Source organism: Anguilla anguilla, chromosome 5 (assembly GCF_013347855.1).
Source record: "Anguilla anguilla isolate fAngAng1 chromosome 5, fAngAng1.pri, whole genome shotgun sequence".
NCBI lineage: Eukaryota > Metazoa > Chordata > Actinopteri > Anguilliformes > Anguillidae > Anguilla > Anguilla anguilla.
The window spans coordinates 106,161-127,919 of NC_049205.1; the positions used below are offsets into that span (position 1 = coordinate 106,161).

The 21,759-nt window shown below is 50.3% G+C and overlaps 2 protein-coding genes across 2 annotated transcripts; one reads left to right on the forward strand and one right to left on the reverse strand.

Moving 5' to 3' along the window:
* Positions 1–753: 753 nt before the first annotated feature.
* Positions 754–19,507, reverse strand: klf3 (Kruppel-like factor 3 (basic)). Its single transcript, XM_035419807.1, has 6 exons — positions 19,103–19,507; positions 10,889–10,949; positions 7,479–7,917; positions 6,467–6,608; positions 1,516–1,679; positions 754–1,209 (listed from the first exon to the last, which is right to left on the reverse strand). The coding sequence occupies exons 2-6, from the start codon at positions 10,928–10,930 to the stop codon at positions 1,028–1,030; spliced, it is 969 nt and encodes a 322-aa protein (XP_035275698.1). The 5' UTR covers positions 10,931–10,949; positions 19,103–19,507; the 3' UTR covers positions 754–1,027.
* LOC118227459 (repetitive proline-rich cell wall protein 2-like) lies at positions 19,250–21,202 on the forward strand. The gene is made up of 3 exons (XM_035417954.1): positions 19,250–19,264; positions 19,908–20,741; positions 21,146–21,202. Exons 1-3 carry the CDS (start codon positions 19,250–19,252, stop codon positions 21,200–21,202), a joined length of 906 nt encoding a protein of 301 aa, XP_035273845.1.
* The last annotated feature ends 557 nt before the right edge of the window (positions 21,203–21,759 follow it).

Here is a 21,759-nt window from a genome sequence, read left to right on the forward strand (position 1 = left end):
TTAACACCCCGACACACACTACAGAACTAGAAAGAAGCTCAGGAAACTCTTTTTGAATGGTCATATTTCATATCATATTCCTGCCGGTTTGTGGACACATGCAGCACTTCCTATCTGTGGCACAGTTCTTATCACACCCTGGACCTGTGCAGGGACACTGAAAGACTTCCTGAAGAACCACGGTTAGCGCCTAGCAGAGCTCACTCTACGGCCCCAGAGGAGCTCAGAGAGGCACAATCAGGGTCACAATCAGACTGCTCTGCACTTCTGAATAAAAGATGGACAGGAAGTAAGTACAGCTTCAGCCCTTGGAGAAAGATGCATATATTTATATTTACATTTATCTAAAAAACAAAAGAAGGAAGATTCACATTGAGTAGGTCTGAGCAGGGCGAGGCTTCTGCAGCCCCTCTGCAGTGGTGTGTTCTGTGTGCTACAGTCAGCGTGCCCTCTGTGACCACCTGCGCTCAAACCAGCTGAGCGACCACACCCACGTCATGGCACACAGTGGGGGGGGGGGCGGAGTGAGGGCTCGGGGGGGGGCAGGAGGGTCGGGGGTGAGGGGAGTGAGGGCTCGGGGGGGGGGGCAGGGGGGTGGGGGGTGAGGGCAGCGAGGGTGAGGGGGTGGCAGGAGGGTCGGGGGTGAGGGAATTCAGGGCTCGGGGGGGAGCAGGGAGTGAGGGGGTGAGGGGAGCGAGGAGAGTGAGGGCTCGGGGGGGAGCAGGGGGTGAGGGGTGAAGGGGGAGGGGACGCAGGGGGTGAGGAGTGAGGGGGCGCGGGGGTTTGGGGTAAGGGGGCACGAGGGGTGAGGGGACCAGTCGGTGGGGGTCCTTGATCCAGCACTGGATGTCGGTATGATGTGCTCCAATGAGAAAGGGCTTATGCTGATGCTGGCTTTGGTTAGTCAGGGTTGTCATGGGCAATCCTGAGAGGCACCTCCCCCAAGGAGCGGCAGTCAGCAGCTGAGCAGTGCAGCAGAGCGTGGTTGGCGTGTGGGCGGGATGGGGTGGGGCAGAGAGGGCGGGGCTCAGACCAGCAGGTGGCGCTTCTTGTGCAGCGCCAGGTGGTCGGAGCGGGAGAAGCTGCGCTCACAGCTGCTGCACTGGAAGGGCTTCACCCCGGTGTGCTTGCGGAAGTGGCGCGTCAGCTCGTCCGAGCGAGCGAACTTCCAGGTGCAGCCCTCCCACATGCACTTATAGGGCTTCTCACCTGCAGGCAGGGGCACAGGGGCAAAGCGGTACATTTGAGAGCTCCACACACTGGCATACAGGAGCATTAACCAAAAACAACAAACAAGCCTTGTTCTGCACACAAATCATTGTCTCTCATTTTTATCAGACATACACACACACACACACACACACACACAGACTTCTGTGGAGCATAACATTTAATCTAATTAGTGACCACTGTATTTGAGCCTTTGTGGCCTCTAATCATCCACCCATGTCCCCGCCCCTCCCCACGCCCCTCCCCTCCCCACGCCCCGCCCCTCCCCATGTCCCCGCCCCTCACCTGTGTGTGTGCGGCGGTGGGCCTTCAGGTGCGAGCTCTTGGTGTACACCTTGTTGCAGCTGCCGAAGTCGCAGCGGTGAATGCGGCGCTTCCTGAAGGATTCTGGGGAGTCTCCAGGGTCGGGGTGTTTGCCCGGGCGCACGATCACAGAGGGGCTGCCGTTCCTACGGAGACAAGGGCCAGAGGGTCAGAGGGCATCACCGGGGGGGGGGGGGGGGGACAACCCAGCGGGGGGTCCAGACGAGTACCTCTCTGTACAGCAGCTCTCACACACACCAGCGCTCTCACACACACCAGCGCTCTCACACACACCAGCGCTCTCACACACACCAGCGCTCTCATACACACCAGCGCTCTCACACACACCAGCGGTCTCACACACACCAGCGCTCACACACACACCAGCGCTCACACACACACCAGCGCTCTCACACACACCAGCACTCACACACACCAGCGCTCTCATACACACCAGCGCTCTCATACACACCAGCGCTCTCACACACACCAGCACTCTCACACACACCAGCACTCACACACACCAGCGCTCACACACACCAGCACTCACACACACCAGCGCTCTCACACACACCAGAACTCTCACACACACCAGCGCTCTCACACACACCAGCACTCTCACACACACCAGCGCTCACACACACCAGCGCTCTCATACACACCAGCGCTCTCACACACACCAGCGCTCTCACACACACCAGCACTCTCATACAAGTCCACAGAATGCGTCAAGTTTTTACTCCGCCACCTCCACTAACCCTAAACCTGATCATATAGTTACAGCAAAAATTACCTTTGCAATTTTGGCTACAAGAGACTCACTGTGACTACCACACGGTCCTGTCCCCAGTCTTAGTGTTTCCAAACCAGTGGCGTGACAGGCCTTGTTTTCGCATTGACAGCTTGCACTTCCTGGTTGTTTTTTTTAAGGGCTGACAGCTGTCGTCTGCGTAAATAAGTCGCCATGGAAACACACCCCCTGTCAGTTCTTGCCACACCTCAAGCACACACTGTAATTTTACATTTCCTGCCACTCCCAGTCTCTCTCTCTCTCTCTCTCAACTGCCATTGTCCCTTCTCTCTCTTGATTCTTCCCTCTCCATTTTGCCCTCCCTCCCTTCTGTTTTCCTTCCTTCTCGGGCCTTGCTCCCTCTTTCTCTGTCCTTCTCTCTTTTCCCCTCTCTGTCTCTCTCCCTTCTCCCTCTCTCTTTCTCTCTCCCCCTCTCTCTCTCTCTCTCTCTGAGGCAGTTGTTCCTCGTGTGATTTAGGGTGTCTGCTTTTCTAAAAGTAGTTAGGGTTAGAGTTAGGGTCACCCTGCCCCATTGAGAAGTTTTACAGTTGATGTTTTACTATTGCACATTCTCTACTCTATCAGAAAAATATTTATTAACTATTTTTTTTTGGGGGGGGGGGCAGTTATGGGCCAGTTTTCTTGCACTGAAACAGCTTGCGCAGTTGTTCACACACACCAATAAAATGTAAACAGCCGACACTCTCAGCCAATCAGACGGCATGCCCACATGAGGGTTCTCAGGACACATGGAGACATGCTGTCTAAGTGCTGCATGCTGGGAGATCGTATCGCCGCGAAAGGGGAAACCATACAAGGTGCACTCGTTTATACATAAATATAACTGTGTCTTTAAGGGTAAACCCCAAATATACAAATACATGCTGCTTCCCTTACATGCCTAATATCCCTGTGTCTAAATAAAATTTCTATTGTTCATATACTGTACTTCATAAATGTCTTCAACTAAACCATTAATATTAACCCTAGCCCTAACTGGAAAAAACTAAACCCTTAATACTAACCCTAGCCCTAACTGTGGAAGAAGAGGAGGCGGAGGAGCAGGCTGAAGAGGAGGCAGAGGAGCAGGCTGAAGAGGAGTCAGAGGAGGTAGGGGAGCAGGGCGAAGAGTAGGTAGAGGAGCAGGGCGAAGAGAAGGCAGAGGAGGTAGGGGAGCAGGCTGAAGAGAAGGCAGAGGAGGTAGGGGAGCAGGGCGAAGAGGAAGTAGAGGAGGTAGGGGAGCAGGGCAAAGAGAAGGCAGAGGAGGTAGAGGAGCAGGGCGAAGAGGAGGCAGAGGAGGTAGGGGAGCAGGATGAAGAGGAGGTAGAGGAGCAGGATGAACCGCAAGCTTGCACACACACACATAAACATAAACACACACACACACACACACACATGCACACATGCACACACACACACACACACAGGAATGTAGCGTGTGTGCAGTTGTTTTCTCTCTGCTCTGCATATGCACACACACACACATACACACACACATACATGCACACACACACACATACACATGTGCACACACACACACATGTGCACACACACACACACATGCGCACACACACACACAAACACACACACACATACGCACACACATACGCACACACACACACACGCACGCACACACACACACGCGCACACACACACACAAACACACACACACACACACAAACACACACACACATACGCACACACATACGCGCACACACACACACACGCACACACACACACGCACAGACTGTAGCGTGTGTGCAGTTGTTTTCTCTCTGCTCTGCATAACGCAGTGGGTCCTCTCTGTGACAGTTCTGCCACGCCCCCCTCCACAAGGGGGGGTAATTATCGGAGCGTTGACACGGAAACGCTGAGCCACTGCCCAGGCTGCATCAAGGCAAACAAGGTCCAATCTGGCGCCTGGCCAGCACTCCAACCCAGCACTTAGAACAGGGTTACCTACCAGCACTCCAACCCAGCGCTTAGAACAGGGTTACCTACCAGCACTCCAACCCAGCAATTAGAACAGGGTTACCTGCCAACACTCCAACCCAGCGCTTAGAACAGGGTTACCTGCCAACACTCCAACCCAGCACTTAGAACAGGGTTACCTGCCACCATTCCAACCCAGCGCTTAGAACAGGGTTACCTGCCAACACTCCAACACAGCACTTAGAACAGGGTTACCTGCCAACACTCCAACCCAGCGCTTAGAACAGGGTTACCTGCCAGCACTCCAACCCAGCACTTAGAACAGGGTTACCTGCCAACACTCCAACCCAGCACTTAGAACAGGGTTACCTGCCACCATTCCAACCCAGCCCTTAGAACAGGGTTACCTGCCTCCATTCCAACCCAGCGCTTAGAACAGGGTTACCTACCAGCACTCCAACCCAGCACTTAGAACAGGGTTACCTGCCAACACTCCAACCCAGTGCTTAGAACAGGGTTACCTGCCAGCACTCCAACCCAGCACTTAGAACAGGGTTACCTACCAGCACTCCAACCCAGCGCTTAGAACAGGGTTACCTGCCAGCACTCCAACCCAGCACTTAGAACAGGGTTACCTGCCACCATTACAACCCAGCCCTTAGAACAGGGTTACCTGCCTCCATTCCAACCCAGCGCTTAGAACAGGGTTACCTACCAGCACTCCAACCCAGCACTTAGAACAGGGTTACCTGCCAACACTCCAACCCAGCGCTTAGAACAGGGTTACCTGCCAACACTCCAACCCAGCACTTAGAACAGGGTTACCTACCAGCACTCCAACCCAGCACTTAGAACAGGGTTACCTACCAGCACTCCAACCCAGCGCTTAGAACAGGGTTACCTACCAGCACTCCAACCCAGCACTTAGTACAGGGTTACCTGCCAACACTCCAACCCAGCACTTAGAACAGGGTTACCTGCCACCATTACAACCCAGCCCTTAGAACAGGGTTACCTGCCAACACTCCAACCCAGCGCTTAGAACAGGGTTACCTGCCAGCACTCCAACCCAGCGCTTAGAACAGGGTTACCTGCCAACACTCCAACCCAGCACTTAGAACAGGGTTACCTACCAACACTCCAACCCAGCACTTAGAACAGGGTTACCTACCAGCACTCCAACCCAGCGCTTAGAACAGGGTTACCTACCAGCACTCCAACCCAGCGCTTAGAACAGGGTTACCTGCCAACACTCCAACCCAGCGCTTAGAACAGGGTTACCTGCCAACACTCCAACCCAGCGCTTAGAACAGGGTTACCTACCAGCACTCCAACCCAGCACTTAGAACAGGGTCAGGGTTTATGGACTGTTACTGAAACTGGACCCAAAGGAGCAGTGACGAATGCTAACCCCGACCCTAACCCAAACGCACACAGAACTAAAATTCTGTTTTTGTTTTTTTTGTTTTTGTAAATGATTACGGTTTCTCCTGACAATGGCAGCCTTATTTCGTAGGGTGAGAACAACATGCAAATTTGTCACCCCAGGACAAGGGTGTGACTCCCTGGGCGTGATGCACATGTATTCACTTGCGTCAAACGACCTTGGTTTCACCCACTGGTACAACACGCATGGAAAACACACGCACACACCCAGTACACGCCCTGACAGACCTACTTTGTTTGTCACAAGAATAATTGCGGTTTGGCTGAATATCAGCGCCAAGGCTGTGCACGCACTCGGAGCCCCGTGTACAGTTACAGCCTCCAATGAGGTTCTGCAAGGCTATTTTCGCTCTGCCGCTCCTGGCTGGTTAGAAGGGTATCTGAGTCTCTAATTAACCCTTTCATAAAACCAGTCTGAATTCATTTAGACAGAGGGAAACCTTTTTGTGACCGGACCAGACTGGTTCCCATGAACCCACACCCAGATCCGGCCACACGGTGTTGGGCTCCCCTGTCTAGTCTACTTCTCCCCAAGGTTCTTCCTACATCCCACCTCGGGCCTTTCTCCATGCTACTGCTGCCCCAAGCTGGCTCTCTGGGGGTTCAGGCTCGGGTATACTGTGATCAGGTGTGATCTGATTGGTAGGGTGTGGCAGTGTGTGCATGGCTGGGTGGTGTGTGTAAAATAGATCTGATTGGTGGATCTGGTTGGTATGATCTGATTGGTAGAAGAGCGTGGTGTCAGAGGCGAGCTGCAGCACTCACTCGCTGTAGGGTCGTGGTGCGGTGATGACGGTGGAGGACACCACCTCGCTATACGCCTCCTGAGCATGCTCAGTGTGCGGCTCGGCCTTGATGGGCTTGGGCAGGTCACCGGGCTCCCGGCTCATCTCCTTCAGGGACGACGCTGGAGACACAGAAGCAGGTCAGTTTCCCGGGAAACGCTTAGCCCCGCCCACTCACCGCCCACAGCTGGAGTCTCACTTCAGGAATAAAATGAAGATGGGGTGAAGGGGGGATGAAAGTGGGGCGGAGGGGGGGTAAAAGGTGGGGTGAAGGGGGGGTTAAGGTGGGGTATGGGGGGGTGAATGTGGGGTGAAGGTGGGGTTAAGGTGGGGTATGGGGGGGTGAAGGTGGGGTGAAGGGGGGAGAGGGTGGGGTGAAGGGGGGGTTAAGGTGGGGTATGGGGGGGTGAAGGTGGGGTGAACGGGGGAGAGGGCGGGGTGAAGGGGGGGTGAGGGTGGGGTGAAGGGGGGTGAGGGTGGGGTGAGGGTGGGGTTAAGGTGGGGTGGAGGGGGGGTGAAGGTGGGGTGAAGGGGGGGTGAAGGTGGGGTATGGGGGGGTGAAGGTGGGGTGAAGGGGGGGTTAAGGTGGGGTGGAGGGGGGGTGAGGGTGGGATGAAGGGGGGGTTAAGGTGGGGTGGAGGGGGGGTGAGGGTGGGGTGAAGGGGGGGAGAGGGTGGGGTATGGGGGGGTGAAGGTGGGGTGAAGGGGGGGTTAAGGTGGGGTGGAGGGGGGGTGAGGGTGGGGTGAAGGGGGGGTTAAGGTGGGGTGGAGGGGGGGTGAGGGTGGGGTGAAGGTGGGGTGAAGGGGGGGTTAAGGTGGGGTGGAGGGGGGGTGAGGGTGGGGTGGAGGGGGGTGAGGGTGGGGTGAAGGGGGGTTAAGGTGGGGTGAAGGGGGGGTTAAGGTAGGGTGGAGGGGGGGTGAGGGTGGGGTGAAGGTGGGGTGAAGGGGGGTTAAGGTGGGGTATGGGGGGGAGAGGGCGGGGTGGAGCTCACCTTGACTCGGGGGGCCCAGGCTCTGTATGTGGTCTCCGGAGAGGCGGGACACCATGAGGGGCGGGGTCATGGTCAGGTGGGGGGGGTACAGAACTGGGAAGGGCTGCACCATGACGCTGGGGAGCACAGGGATGACGCTGGCCCCAGAGCCCGGAAGCAGGAAGTGGACGGGCAGGCCTGGGGGGGTGCGTCTGTGCATGGGGGAACCCCCGCGGGACAGGGGGGTCCCAGATGCAGACGCACCGCTCAGGCTGTAGGGGGAGACCGGAGAGCTGCGGGACGAGGGGGGGGAGGGCGAGGAGGAGGAGGAGGAGGAAGCCCGTTTGCTGACAGACAGGTCGACGGGCTCCATTTGGGCGGCAGCACTGGGCGGGGCAAAGACGACGCTATAGGCCTCTGCCTGGGACTTGATCAGGGCGGGGTAAGGCTGATACAGCGACTGTGGGACCAGGCAGGAGCAGGGAGGGGATCAAAAACAAAAGCATGGAAAGTAGAGGAGGGGAACCAGAAAGAGAGAGAGAGAGAGAGAGAGAGAGAGAGAGAGAGGGATTACTATAAATCATTGAAATGCTGAGAGTTTGTGAGCAGGAGAGAAGTACTGATTGAGTCCAGGTGCTACAGTACAGCGACGTGTCGGCCATTCGGAGCAGAGCTGCAGTGGGTGGGCTCTGAAAGCGGCTGGCCCCTCCCTTTCCTCAGAGACCAGTAATGGGCCTGGAATGCGCGTTTATCTGTGGCCCTGGCCTCCGACGGCAGGGAGGGAGGGAGACACAGAGCCTGGAGCCTGAGTCACTGCATCGCCAGTTAGGAAAAACAACACCTCCTTTAAAATTGTGACATATCCCATTTCCTCCCCCCTCCACTCCCTCCCAAAATGGTCTTTGCTGGGACAACAGCTAAAAGAAAAAATAAAAGAGTCTGTATCCATATCCTTTTGAAGAGTAGGCTTTTCAGAATGCTTTTTCAAAATTCTAAGTCAGTGTTCTAGAACTCCACTGCTTTCAGTCACCAGTAGTGATTGTGACATCAGCATTAGAATGTTCCAGTTAAGAACATTCTAATTGCATATTTGTGACCTCACACCTACAAGGGCACAAAAACAGGGTCAGAAATGCAAACTGCCCTGACAGAGAAACATGTACCAGTGCACACAGGGCTGGCAGCGCCTCTGGTGTGAGGGTTTCTGGGTAATCCGGGGTTGGGCTGGCTGGCGGAGGCTGAGGAAGGGAACTGCTTTTGACAGTTAAGGTTTCCCCTTTCGCACGCAGACACACATATATCTGCAGGCACAGAGGTCAAAGTGAGGTGAACCGGAAAGCGATCCGCTCGCCGTCACTCTGATCTACAGCACTGCCTGGCGCACCACCGCCCATGAGGATGGGGTTACCGTGGAAACAGCCTGGGGATTTCCCAGACCCTATGAAACACAGACATGTTATGCCAGGGAAGGTCCTGACAGTGCTGAGAGCTGAAACGTCCACTCTGACAGTTAAATGGGCATTCACTCTCCTACAGTTCACTTATGAAAAAGCCAAATGTCAACACTATGAAGGGTAAACTATGAAATTAAAAGCATATTGATGTATATATGGGCTAAATCCATCTACTGTTGCTTGTTTTTTGTAATATCTTGTGACAATTTTAAAACACAAAACTCTGGCTGTGTATTTTGTTGGATCTCAAAAGAAGACTTTTTTCTACTTCTCCCAGGGGACCGTTCTTATCACTCTTGAGACTTTGAACAATTTAAATCTGCTTGAGCTGGCCTGGTTGTTCCTTTCAACCATTCATTTAAGCACAAAAAAAACAAGAAAAAAGAAAAGAAAAGAAAAGAAAAAAAAACATTCTTCTCTCTGTTTAAACACAAGAGGCTGAGGTGGGCGTGTCCTCTAGTTCCACTCCTTTTGTACACGAAAGGGTTCCAGGGAATCGTCTTCATCATCTTCATCGCCCTCTTTTGTTTATCTCAACAGCAGTCAGGACATCCTACCGGTCCCAGCATCCAGTGAGGGTAGACTGTGACATCCGTCCGCTCATTCTCATTGGCCGAGCACACGTTAACCTATTGTATGCTAATACTGTGGCCTGTTTGTCAGGGAGGAAGCCACAGTACAAAGTGGTTTGGGCAGAAAGCCAAAACCAGTAGGTGCAGACATGTCCGACAGAGTCTCTTCTCTTATACCTGGGCTGAGTTTTCGCCTCCTGCTATTTGACAGTTAAATAGGTAAATGTTTGCAACTTCGCCAGGGGGAGGGAGGATGAAGTCCACATTTCTGTGTTGAGTAACACCTCTAGAGCAGCTCCCAACTCCACTTCCTGTCAGTACCTGTCTAATGTAGAGCAACTTACTGGGAGGTATTTTTATTGCCAGTTAAATATATACAGCGCATGTGATGTTCTTGGCTTTGGATCCTTAGCTGTAAACAGTAATATGATGTCATGCTGTGTAAGAAAGACTAATCAATCAATATTAACCGTAACAGATATATTACGGAAATAATTAATAACTAATCTAAATTTCCTTGTTTACGTAGCCAATCATTCTTTGTGCTATTTAACCAACCTGAGCACGGTTATGCCTTATGCTCCAACCTAAATTATGGGCAGTTTAACCCGTTATGCCTAATGTTCTTCAACTGAACTTTTTAAAGAAATCTTAAATGGGTGGAGCTACCACATGCTGTCACTGAACTGTACATGAACACCATACGTTCACTCCACAGCACATCCCGGTGAAATCAGACGGCTGCAAACGGAACCAACATTGGTCTGCACAATCACAAACCCCAATCTCACACAACCGCCCACGCTGGAAAACTTATTTATTTATTTATTACTATTATTATTATTATTATTATTAATAATAACTTGTGTTCAAAGGTTTAAGACTAAACATTCAAACAAAAACAAATAACAAAGAATAACCAGAATGCAGCTAAATGCAGTTCACCAGCACAAACACACAGTACATGCAATATAAACACAATTAAGGGAGCAAAATAAATAAAACTAAATTCATAATAAAATTAATAAAATCAATAACTGCAGCAGAGTGCATACAAGTAGAACCCAATTTTGAAAAAAGTATCTTTGCAAGGCTTTAAAAGAGGAAACTGTTTGAGCAGGGTTCATATTTTTGGATAAACCATTCCAGGCCTAATCTGAACCCTAATTTGAACCCTTACCTGAACCCTAACCTGAACCCTAATCTGATGTCCTTTGGACTTCACTCTGGTGACTGTGGTGCAGAATAGGGCCTAATCTGAAGATTTTAGAGAATGTTCTGGAATGTGGGGGGGTTGTAAGTCCCAGGAGCAAGGCCAAGTACTGCCTTTAAAGTAAGCAGCAGGTGACCCCACAGGTGCAGCCAGCCCTGGATGCAGGTGTGGTGCAGCGGCTTGAGTGCTCACCGTTTCCATGTCTGTCTTCACCGGGTAGTCATACATCAGCATGGCGGCAGTCTGGAGCCTCCTGCGCAGAAGAAAAAGAGGGATAAGAAACATGGCACAGCTTTTAATTCACTACAGCGCCACAGCGCCATTCACTACTGCGCCATTCACCCCAGCGCCATTCACTACTGCGCCATTCACCACAGCACCATTCACCACAGCGCCATTCACTACAGCGCCATTCACCACAGCACCATTCACCACTGCGCCATTCACTACTGCGCCATTCACCACAGCGCCATTCATTACTGCGCCACAGTGCCATTCACTACAGCACCATTCACCACTGCGCCATTCACCCCAGCGCCATTCACCACTGCGCCATTCACCCCAGCGCCATTCACTACTGCGTCATTCACCACAGCGCCATTCACTATTGCGTCACAGTGCCATTCACCACAGCGCCATTCACCACAGCACCGTTCACAGGGAAGAAAAGAATAAAAGATGGAAGCAATAACTAGTGCGATTCCTCCCAGGTGTAGCGAGCTGGGGGGAATCTTTCATGTCCCGAAGGTGTGGATACTACAGGGACTCGCTGCTCCCATGAAACCTGCCCCATGTGTCTCTGACAGCAACTGCAGTCTGTTCACATTGGGCACGCCACTGCGGATGATGTCATGTGTTAGAGAAGGCGGGCGGTTTCCGTGGTTATAATCTCCCCAGCGCTGCCCTAGCAACCCTCCGCCTCTGGACAGCTTGGCTCAATGCAGGTTGAGTAGGGGCCACGGGGCGGATCGCTTAAGAAAATGGCCGCCATCACCTTGACAACACCATGCCCAGTGACAACAAAGGCACAGGCCACCCTTTTACTGAATGAAGGCAATTTACACTCACACTGAATAATGCAGTTTACACTCATACTGAATAATGCAGTTTACACTCATACTGAATAATGCAGTTTACTCTCACACTGAATAATGCAGTTTACACTCACACTGAATAATGCAGTTTACACTCTCACTGAATAATGCAGTTTACACTCATACTGAATAATGCAGTTTACACTCATACTGAATAATGCAGTTTACACTCATACTGAATAATGCAGTTTACTCTCACACTGAATAATGCAGTTTACACTCACACTGAATAATGCAGTTTACACTCTCACTGAATAATGCAGTTTACACTCATACTGAATAATGCAGTTTACACTCATACTGAATAATGCAGTTTACAATCACACTGAATAATGCAGTTTACACTCACACTGAATAATGCAGTTTACACTCTCACTGAATAATGCAGTTTACACTCATACTGAATAATGCAGTTTACACTCACACTGAATAATGCAGTTTACATTCACACTGAATAATGCAGTTTACACTCTCACTGAATAATGCAGTTTACACTCTCACTGAATAATGCAGTTTACACTCTCACTGAATAATGCAGTTTACACTCACACTGAATAATGCAGTTTACACTCTCACTGAATAATGCAGTTTACACACACTGAATAAGAACTGAGACAGACAGGGGGGAGAGACCCCACCAGCGGGGTGTGGGACCGTTTCCTAAAATGTACAGCCCCCCCCACCCAGTGCGGTCCGCACCCCCCGCACCCCCATAGTGACGCCTCTGATCACACACACTACAGTGGTCTCTGGACTCACAAGCCACAGGGTCATAGTGTCACATCCCAATGACAAAGCTGTTGTATTATTAACTACACCTTACACCCTGTCATAAAAAATCACCTACGTTAAAATGAAAGTGACAGCATAGATATAAAGTACTGACTTATGTACAGATTATAACATAAGAATCACATACAGTAGGCTTTACAGTTATGTATTTTAACAACATAAATGTGCTGTGTGGTTTTTAAGTGTATTTTCATGCACAAATGACAATACTGTAAAATTATATTTTAGTCTGCATTTAGGACAACATATGTTTAAAAGGTCAGTTACAAGTTTTGTTTATGCATATAAGATAACATGGCTCCGATCTCAGCAAACAATTTTGACTGTTGCTTTATTAGCCTCCACACATTAGACTTAATATCCTGCCCTAAAGCTAAACACTGAATTTATATATAAATGCCAACAGGCCACAAAATGCTTATGGATAATGAATTAAAATAATGTAAACCCTATTAATGTTACTGTATCAATGGGAAATTAATAAACCAGACATTGACAGCAATTTAGAAGCATGAGCACGTAGATTTAAAGCAGAGTGTGATAAGGCATTGAGATTAAATCAAACTTTGACCCAGCAGGCCAGCCTGTGGAGCACAGATGTGTGTTAGTGTTCCCCACTCCGCCCCACAGGGACCGTGTTCCCCACTCCGCCCCACAGGGACCGTGTTCCCCACTCCGCCCCACAGGGACCGTGTTCCCCACTCCGCCCCACAGGGACCGTGTTCCCCACTCCGCCCCACAGGGACCGTGGCTTCACTCAGCACAGCCCAGCACAGCTACACTCAACTTCACTCAGCACAGCTACACTCAACTTCACTCAGCACAGCTTCACTCAACTTCACGCAGCACAGCTTCACTCAGCACAGCTCAGCACAGCTACACTCAACTTCACTCAGCACAGCTTCACTCAACTTCACGCAGCACAGCTTCACTCAGCACAGCTCAGCACAGCTACACTCAACTTCACTCAGCACAGCTTCACTCAACTTCACTCAGCACAGCTTCACTCAACTTCACTCAGCGCAGCTTCACTCAGCACAGCTCAGCACAGCTCAGTACAGTTTCACTCAACTTCACTCAGCACAGCTTCACTCAGCTTCACTCAGCACAGCTTCACTTAGCACAGCTCAGCACAGCTTCACTCAACTTCACTCAGCACAGCTTCACTCAGCTTCACTCAGCACAGCTTCACTCAGCACAGCTCAGCACAGCTCAGTACAGCTTCACTCAACTTCACTCAGCACAGCTTCACTCAACTTCACTCAGCACAGCTTCACTCAGCTTCACACAGCTTCACTCAGCACAGCCCAGTACAGCTCAGCACAGCTTCACTCAGCACAGCCCAGCACAGCTTCACTCAGCTTCACGCAGCACAGCTCAGCACAGCCCAGCACAGCTTCACGCAGCAGAGCTCAGCACAGCTTCACTCAGCACAGCCCAGCACAGCTCAGCACAGCTTCAAGCAGCACAGCTCAGCACAGCCCAGCACAGCCCAGCACAGCTTCACTCAGCTTCACTCAGCTTCACTCAGCACAGCTCAGCACAGCTTCACTCAGCTTCACTCAGCACAGCTTCACTCAGCTTCACTTGTATTCACTATCAATATTGATGATAACCTCCTAAAACCCAACAAGTCTCTGGTCTCAATCTCAAGAGCCATGCATTCCAATTTGCTGAAACCCACACTGCAATGGACATTCAGCAAAAACTAAATAAATTATATTTTTGAAATTATTTTCCCTGTAACATATTTTGTCATCCAAGACACTTCAGACAAAAAATGAAGACACCTGAACTTCTTCTGCCAAGTCCCAGGAGGATGTGGCCGTTTCTCAGCTTGCAGCCATGGAAACAAGTTTGTGTTAGTACTCCGCTGTGCTTTGGGTTAATGTGACTGATAATTGTGGGCTTGGGGCAGGACCTGTTTGTAAAAGGTGTCCTCTGTATGCTAACTTCACAAAGACCTGGAACCAGCTGCCTCTTAAATTCACTGACCTTTTCAACACCCTGTTGTGTATCATTCTGCCCTCTTAGCAAACACTGTCTGTCGGTCACGCTCTCCCAGCCCCTAAGCATCAGAGCTGATTTCAACCCCAAGGCTGAAATCCCAAACCCTAACCAGGACCCCCAGGCATCCCAAACAGCTGCCATGCAGAGAAGACAGAAATTCTACGGGGAATTTTTTATTTTATTTTTTTTATATAATACATGCAGCTCCTTTGACTGACGAGGAGCAGAATGCTCAACCTGGTTTGAAGCACCACACCCTCTCTTGCTGTTCAAATTTTCTTCACCAAACATTTTCTGGAAAATCACCATGCCTGTGTAAGTGGCTGACACACCGTAAACCCACAGCTAGCCAGGCCAGGCACCCTCCCTGAACTCTGAAATCTCCATCACCCTCTTCATTCTGAGCTGTTCTGTTCAGCTCAACCTGAAGGACTTTAGCACAAGCAACAGCAGACTATTCTGGGGCCCAGACAAACCAACTACAGCAACACGGAGGCCAGGTTCTAAACAACCCCCCACTGATCCAGGATCTGTGATCAGTGGAGCTGCACTTTGTGCAATTCAGGAAGGAGGTAAGAAGACTGGTGGCTGCCTAAAACTAACAAAGATACACGCTTCCTGTAGACATCAATGTTAGGAATGTTTACTCACAACAAAGCAACACATAAAAAAGAATTATGAGTCCTTGCTCAACATGCAAATCTGATCTCCAAAACAGAACAAAAAGAGTAATTGTCTTGTAGCCCCTAAGCCTCCCCTTTTAAGGAAAGTCATTTAAATTGCAGGTCTTGCAGCACATGGAGAACAGCCCTGGGCCTGGCTGCAGACCTCTAAAGCCGGGGGGGGGGGGGGGGGGCAGGCGCTGGGGAGCCGGAGGCCTGGGAGTTTACAGTGAGTATTACCACACAGCGAGGGGGGGGGCTGAGGGGCGGTGGGGGGAGCTGGACAGTGTAGGGGGGCGGGGGTCACTCTTTGCATGAGATTTCCTGTCTGGCCTCAATCCCAAAACCCCCCAGCAGTGAAAAACAACAGAGACAGAATGAGAGAGAGACAGAAAGGCAGAGAGTGCTAGAGACAGTTACTGTTTTAATTTATTTGTGAAGCAACCCCCCCACTATTATTATTTTTGTTATTAATAATAGTAATATTAGTAGTAGTATTGAATATGCAGTTACTATTGTTTTTCTTTGTTGATAAATAGCTCATGTCTGTGAAACCAGTAAAGTTGATTTGATCAGAACAGGACTGAAGGAGCCGAGCCCTTACTTCCATAGAGCCCCGCCCCCTGAACCCTGAATCCCTGGACTTACCCTGAACCCTGAATCCCTGGACTTACCCTGAACCCTGAATCCCTGGACTTACCCTGAACTCTGAATCCCTGGACTTACCCTGAACTCTGAATCGCTGGACTTACCCTGAACTCTGAATCCCTGGACTTACCCTGAACCCTGAATCCCTGGACTTACCCTGAACCCTGAATCCCTGGACTTACCCTGAACTCTGAATCCCTGGACTTACCCTGAACCCTGAATCCCTGGACTTACCCTGAACTCTGAATCCCTGGACTTACCCTGAACTCTGAATCGCTGGACTTACCCTGAACCCTGAATCCCTGGACTTACCCTGAACTCTGAATCCCTGGACTTACCCTGAACCCTGAATCCCTGGACTTACCCTGAACCCTGAATCCCTGGACTAACCCTGAACCCTGAATCCCTGGACTTACCCTGAACCCCTGGACTTGTATTGCTTCACTGATACTGGTAACAAAGGCTGGCTGGATGGCACTGAAACTGACCTCCCCCTTTTGGAGTGTAACTCCTGACTGAGCTCCTGCCTGCTCATTGCACGGGGCCCTGGCTGTAACGTCCCCAGTGCAACGCCACCATAGATAAAGAGGTCCTGTTTCCAAACACTGGACAGCGTCACAGCTGTGACCTTGACACCACATTTCCTGTGCTCTTTGTAAACCGCATCGCAACCCGTTTGTAAATTGAAGTGACCTGTCATTCCGGTCAGCGCTGGTGTTATGCTTTGTGTTCAAGCACAAAATGTTACAGACACAGAAATGAGGCAACTTCCGCTCCTCAAACAGAAGGGAATCAACAAAAAAACTACTGGAAGGACAAAAAAGTTAATAATTATCCCGCCTTCAGTACCGAGGAACATGCTCTTTGAGCAATGTACAGCAATGTACCTATCTTCCTCTGCGTGTGTATGTGTGTGTGTGTGTATGTGTGGGGGTGGGTGTGTGTGTGTGCCTGTGTATGTGTGCCTCTGTGTATGTGTGTGTGTGTGGGTGTGTGTATGTGTGTGTGTGTGTGTGTGTGTGTAGGGAGAGAGAGAGAGTGGCCTGATTACATCAGCGTTGTTTGGGGAAAGTGGAGGGCATATGGCATGGTGAGTGGGTGGAGTGTCTGGGAGGGAATGATATAGACCAATACCCCCCCTCTGCTCCACCCCACCCCCATCCCAAACTCCAAACCCAACCCCACCCCCTCCACCCACCTCTCCCCCTCCGGCCTACAAACAGGAAAAGAGCATTCATGAGCCAAGAGGAATGTCTGACGCAAGCCTCAGCCTTGGAACAAAAGCAGAGGAAGCAGAGCAGCGGAGGAGAGAGAGAGAGAGGGAGAGGGGGATAGAGAAAGAGAGGGGGAGAAGGGAGAGAGAGAGAGAGGGGGGGAAAAAAAGAAGGACAGAGAAAGAGGGAGCAAGGCCCAAGAAAGAAGGAAAACAGAAGGGAGGGAGGGCAAAATGGAGAGGGAAGAATCAAGAGAGAGAAGGGACAATGGCAGTTCTGTGAAGCTGCCATCTAAAGACACATACTCTCTCTCTCTCTCACACACACACACACACACACTCACATACACACTCTCACATTCTCACATACACACACTCTCACATACACACACTCATCTAAAGACACATGCACATTCATCTAAGGATAAACACACTCTCATCTAAAGACACACATACTCCCACACACACACTCTCACACAAATAAAATGAGTTCAAACTTACAGACACACACACACAAACAGACACATACACACTATCTCTCTCACACACAGACACACAACCATGTACACACACACAACCAGAGAGGGTGGAGGCGTTTAAGGTCTGTGCCTGTTTTTATGGGTGTGAAGGAGAAATAATAAAGGATAAAGCCCTGTTCTAATGTTAACCTAATGTCCAACCCTGGCACAAACCCTAACCCTAACCCTAACCCTGGCCCAAACCCTAACCCTAACCCTAACCCCGGCCCAAACCCTGTCCTGCTGTCAACCCACAAAAGGAACATATGTAAGCTTGCATTAAAGATAGTTCATACTTCTCCACTGTCCTATCAATAATAACAGTAATTATAATAATATTAATAATGATAAGAATTATTGTTATTATTTGCACATTTCTTAAACATCTCTTCAGAGCTAATATTTCAGACCTCAGACACCATGACGAGATCACCGACGTAGAAAGATAATGATCCCTTTCTTTGTAGTGGCTGAAAAGCGGCAGCCCACCAGCAGGCATTACGATTCACATCAGCGACAGTATTTTCTTACAATCAATGTTTACTTAACGTGTTTTAAACTGCATCAGTCCTGCAGTCGCGCGGACGCAACCAGTATTCCAAAGAACACCCCAGGCCGCCAGGCGACACGCGAGGGACTCCGCACTAAAGACATTGTGGCGGCGGTGATTGCACGATGGAAGCCAGAGAAATAACTGAGTTTATATGGACAGCTATAGATCGATACTTCAATGAAAATGTCATAGCCAATGCTACATACTTTAAGCTGGTTTGCAATACATTTTTATAAAATCTACTACTTCAACGTATTTCATTCAAATCACAATTGTAACGGTACTGACTACTTATCAGTCTTCGGGATTAGTGAAATATGAAATATTTTCGTCCACATTAGTGGTCCTGAAATTAAACTACTCGAAAATTCTTAACTGTCCAACATAACTGCTTACAGTAACCAAATCCCGGCTGTGACCTAATTTCGATTTGGGGTTGAATGAGGTTCAAAGATGTGTAAACCTATCAAAACATTACATAAACTTTTGTCTGAAAGCAGGCAAAAGTACACTTCACTCGAAAATATAGTTTATGGACAAACCTTTTTCCTATCAAGAGGTTTAAGCGAAAAGAGTAGCAACACTGATAAATCCACACATTTAGGAATTATTATAACATTTAGCCAATTCATAATTAATGGTACAATCCAGACAGGTGTGATAACTTGGCTTATATTGCTTTCTACCTTGCAATGTAGCCTACCGAAAATAAAACAAGATAGACAAGGGGTCCGGAGCTGTGACATGCTTACAGTTGCTAAAAGGAAATAAATCAAGCCCAAATCTATTTAGGTTATGTTATTTATTATTATTTATTATGTTATTTATCCTATGTGGATAGATGTGAGTATACAGGCGACATAGCATACATAAAACTTATAACATAGTTTAAAACAAGGAATTCCACAAAACCTACTTCACAGATGCTGTATCGATGATTTCGGCTTCGGCTTACAGTCCGGGGTCAAGAACAGCCTGGAAATTGAGAAGTTACTGTTTTTCGTTGGCTCAGTTTTAGGAACCCGCTTGAGAGAAAAGGTGACGCAGAGAACTAGACCCCGTTATGTCACTGACATCGGTGAGCGTAGCCCATGTAAATAAACGCGAAAAATACGGAAGGCTACTGAGTTAACCAGTTGGCTTCGCAACAAAAAACTTTCCGCGATGTTGAGGAAATTCCTGCTCACTTTTCTTTAAAAGGTCCAGAGTAGATCATACACGCGTCACATGACCGTCTCGGGCTGTACTCTAAGGGCGGAGTGGTGGCCGCGAGGGTGGAGACGCAGGCGGTTCATGGCCGAAGAGGGGATTGGAAGCTGCAGGGTGGTAAAATGGGCGGAGGCGGCAGGGGTGGGGTTACTTCAGCTCAGTCCCGTTTTATCTAGGCACAGTGGAAGAGAGAAATTTCCTGTGGAGATATTTGTGACTGCTGTTAGAACCCTTTGATCCGAAGACCTCGTGGTATAACTTTGCCGGTTATCATTAAATTCCCTATAATTATCAACCCATCCAACAACCAATCAATCAGTCAAATATGTCTGCATGTCTTCACCTTGGCCATTTTGGAGAGGAGTAGCGGGAGTTTGACTTTACTAATTATTATTCTTCGTACTAACAAACAAACTGGGGGTGATCAGACAGATCAGCACACAGAATGAAGGAGATCCCACAAACCCGCCGCTTACCAGCAACCCGCGCTCCTCAAACCCGCCGCTTACCAGCAACCCGCGCTCCTCAAACCCGCCGCTTACCAGCAACCCACGCTCCTCAAACCCGCTTACCAGCAACCCGCGCTCCTCAAACCCGCCGCTTACCAGCAACCCGCGCTCCTCAAACCCGCCGCTTACCAGCAACCTGCGCTCCTCAAACCCGCTTACCAGCAACCCGCGCTCCTCAAACCCGCCGCTTACCAGCAACCCGCGCTCCTCAAACCCGCCGCTTACCAGCAACCCGCGCTCCTCAAACCCGCCGCTTACCAGCAACCCACGCTCCTCAAACCCGCTTACCAGCAACCCGCGCTCCTCAAACCCGCCGCTTACCAGCAACCCGCGCTCCTCAAACCTGCTTACCAGCAACCCGCGCTCCTCAAACCCGCTTACCAGCAACCTGTGCTCCTCAAACCCGCCGCTTACCAGCAACCCGCGCTCCTCAAACCCGCCGCTTACCAGCAACCCGCGCTCCTCAAACCCGCCGCTTACCAGCAACCCACGCTCCTCAAACCCGCTTACCAGCAACCCGCGCTCCTCAAACCCGCCCCTTACCAGCAACCCGCGCTCCTCAAACCCGCCGCTTACCAGCAACCCGCGCTCCTCAAACCCGCTTACCAGCAACCCGCGCTCCTCAAACCCGCTTACCAGCAACCCGCCGCTTACCAGCAACCCGCGCTCCTCAAACCCGCCGCTTACCAGCAACCCGCGCTCCTAAAACCCGCCGCTTACCAGCAACCCGCGCTCCTCAAACCCGCTTACCAGCAACCCGCGCTCCTCAAACCCGCTTACCAGCAACCCGCGTTCCTCAAACCCGCCGCTTACCAGCTACCCGCGCTCCTCAGACACGTTGCTCCGCAAACCATTCTGCCCCAGGCCTGGGGGGGGTCTCAAACACAGCCAGGCCCCTCACTTCTAGCTGGGGGGCGGGGGTCTCAAACACAGCCAGGCCCCTCACTGCTAGTTGAGGGGGGGTCTCAAACACAGCCAGGCCCCTCACTGCTAGCTGGGGGGGCAGGGGTCTCAAACACAGCCAGACCCCTCACTGCTAGCTGGGGGGGCGGGGGTCTCAAACACAGCCAGACCCCTCACTGCTATCTGGGGGGCAGGGGTCTCAAACACAGCCAGACCCCTCACTGCTAGCTGTTTTTTCATGTTGCCTCACCCAACGGAGATCTGCGATAAGACACACGGTCATTTCAGTGAATTGGGCCCGTGTGGTGTCACTGTTTTCTCTGGTTATCTTATCATAGATCAGTACTGGTAATTCAGTGCCTCCTGACATACGTGAGGCCCTTCTAGACATGTGAGCCTCTGCAGACACATGTACTGTTCTGATGTTGTCAAAGAACTTCCCAGAAAGTCAATTAATGTTTGACCAATATTCTCCTGACAGTCAATTGTCAGAACAAACATCTTGAGGCCGTATGGGCTGGCCAGCCTCACAGAGGAGCTGGTGCTGCAGAAGGATATTTCTGTGCACATTTTATTCATTTTATTTGTTTTTGCTCCTTGAACATGTTTGTGCATGGAGTTTGTTCTCACTTCTGATCTCATTATTTTTGTATTCAAAACTGAATATCCCTCTCAAATACATGTAAATTGTCATCTAATGCTAACCCAGTTTAGAAAATACATACGCGCAAAAAAACTCAATATTTTGTAGTGCCTGTAATTGTGGATAGTTATCCCAAATCCCAAGTCCAGAATTAAAGCAATGAGGAAATGTGACACATGCAAAGGTATTTTCTCATATGTTTATAGATTAGGCCAGTTAGGGTTAGGGTTATTTCAGCTTTAATCTTAGAGCCCTGCTCATACCTGGCAGGTGGACTGAGAGTTTGGCTGTGTGGGGACGGTCTGTTTG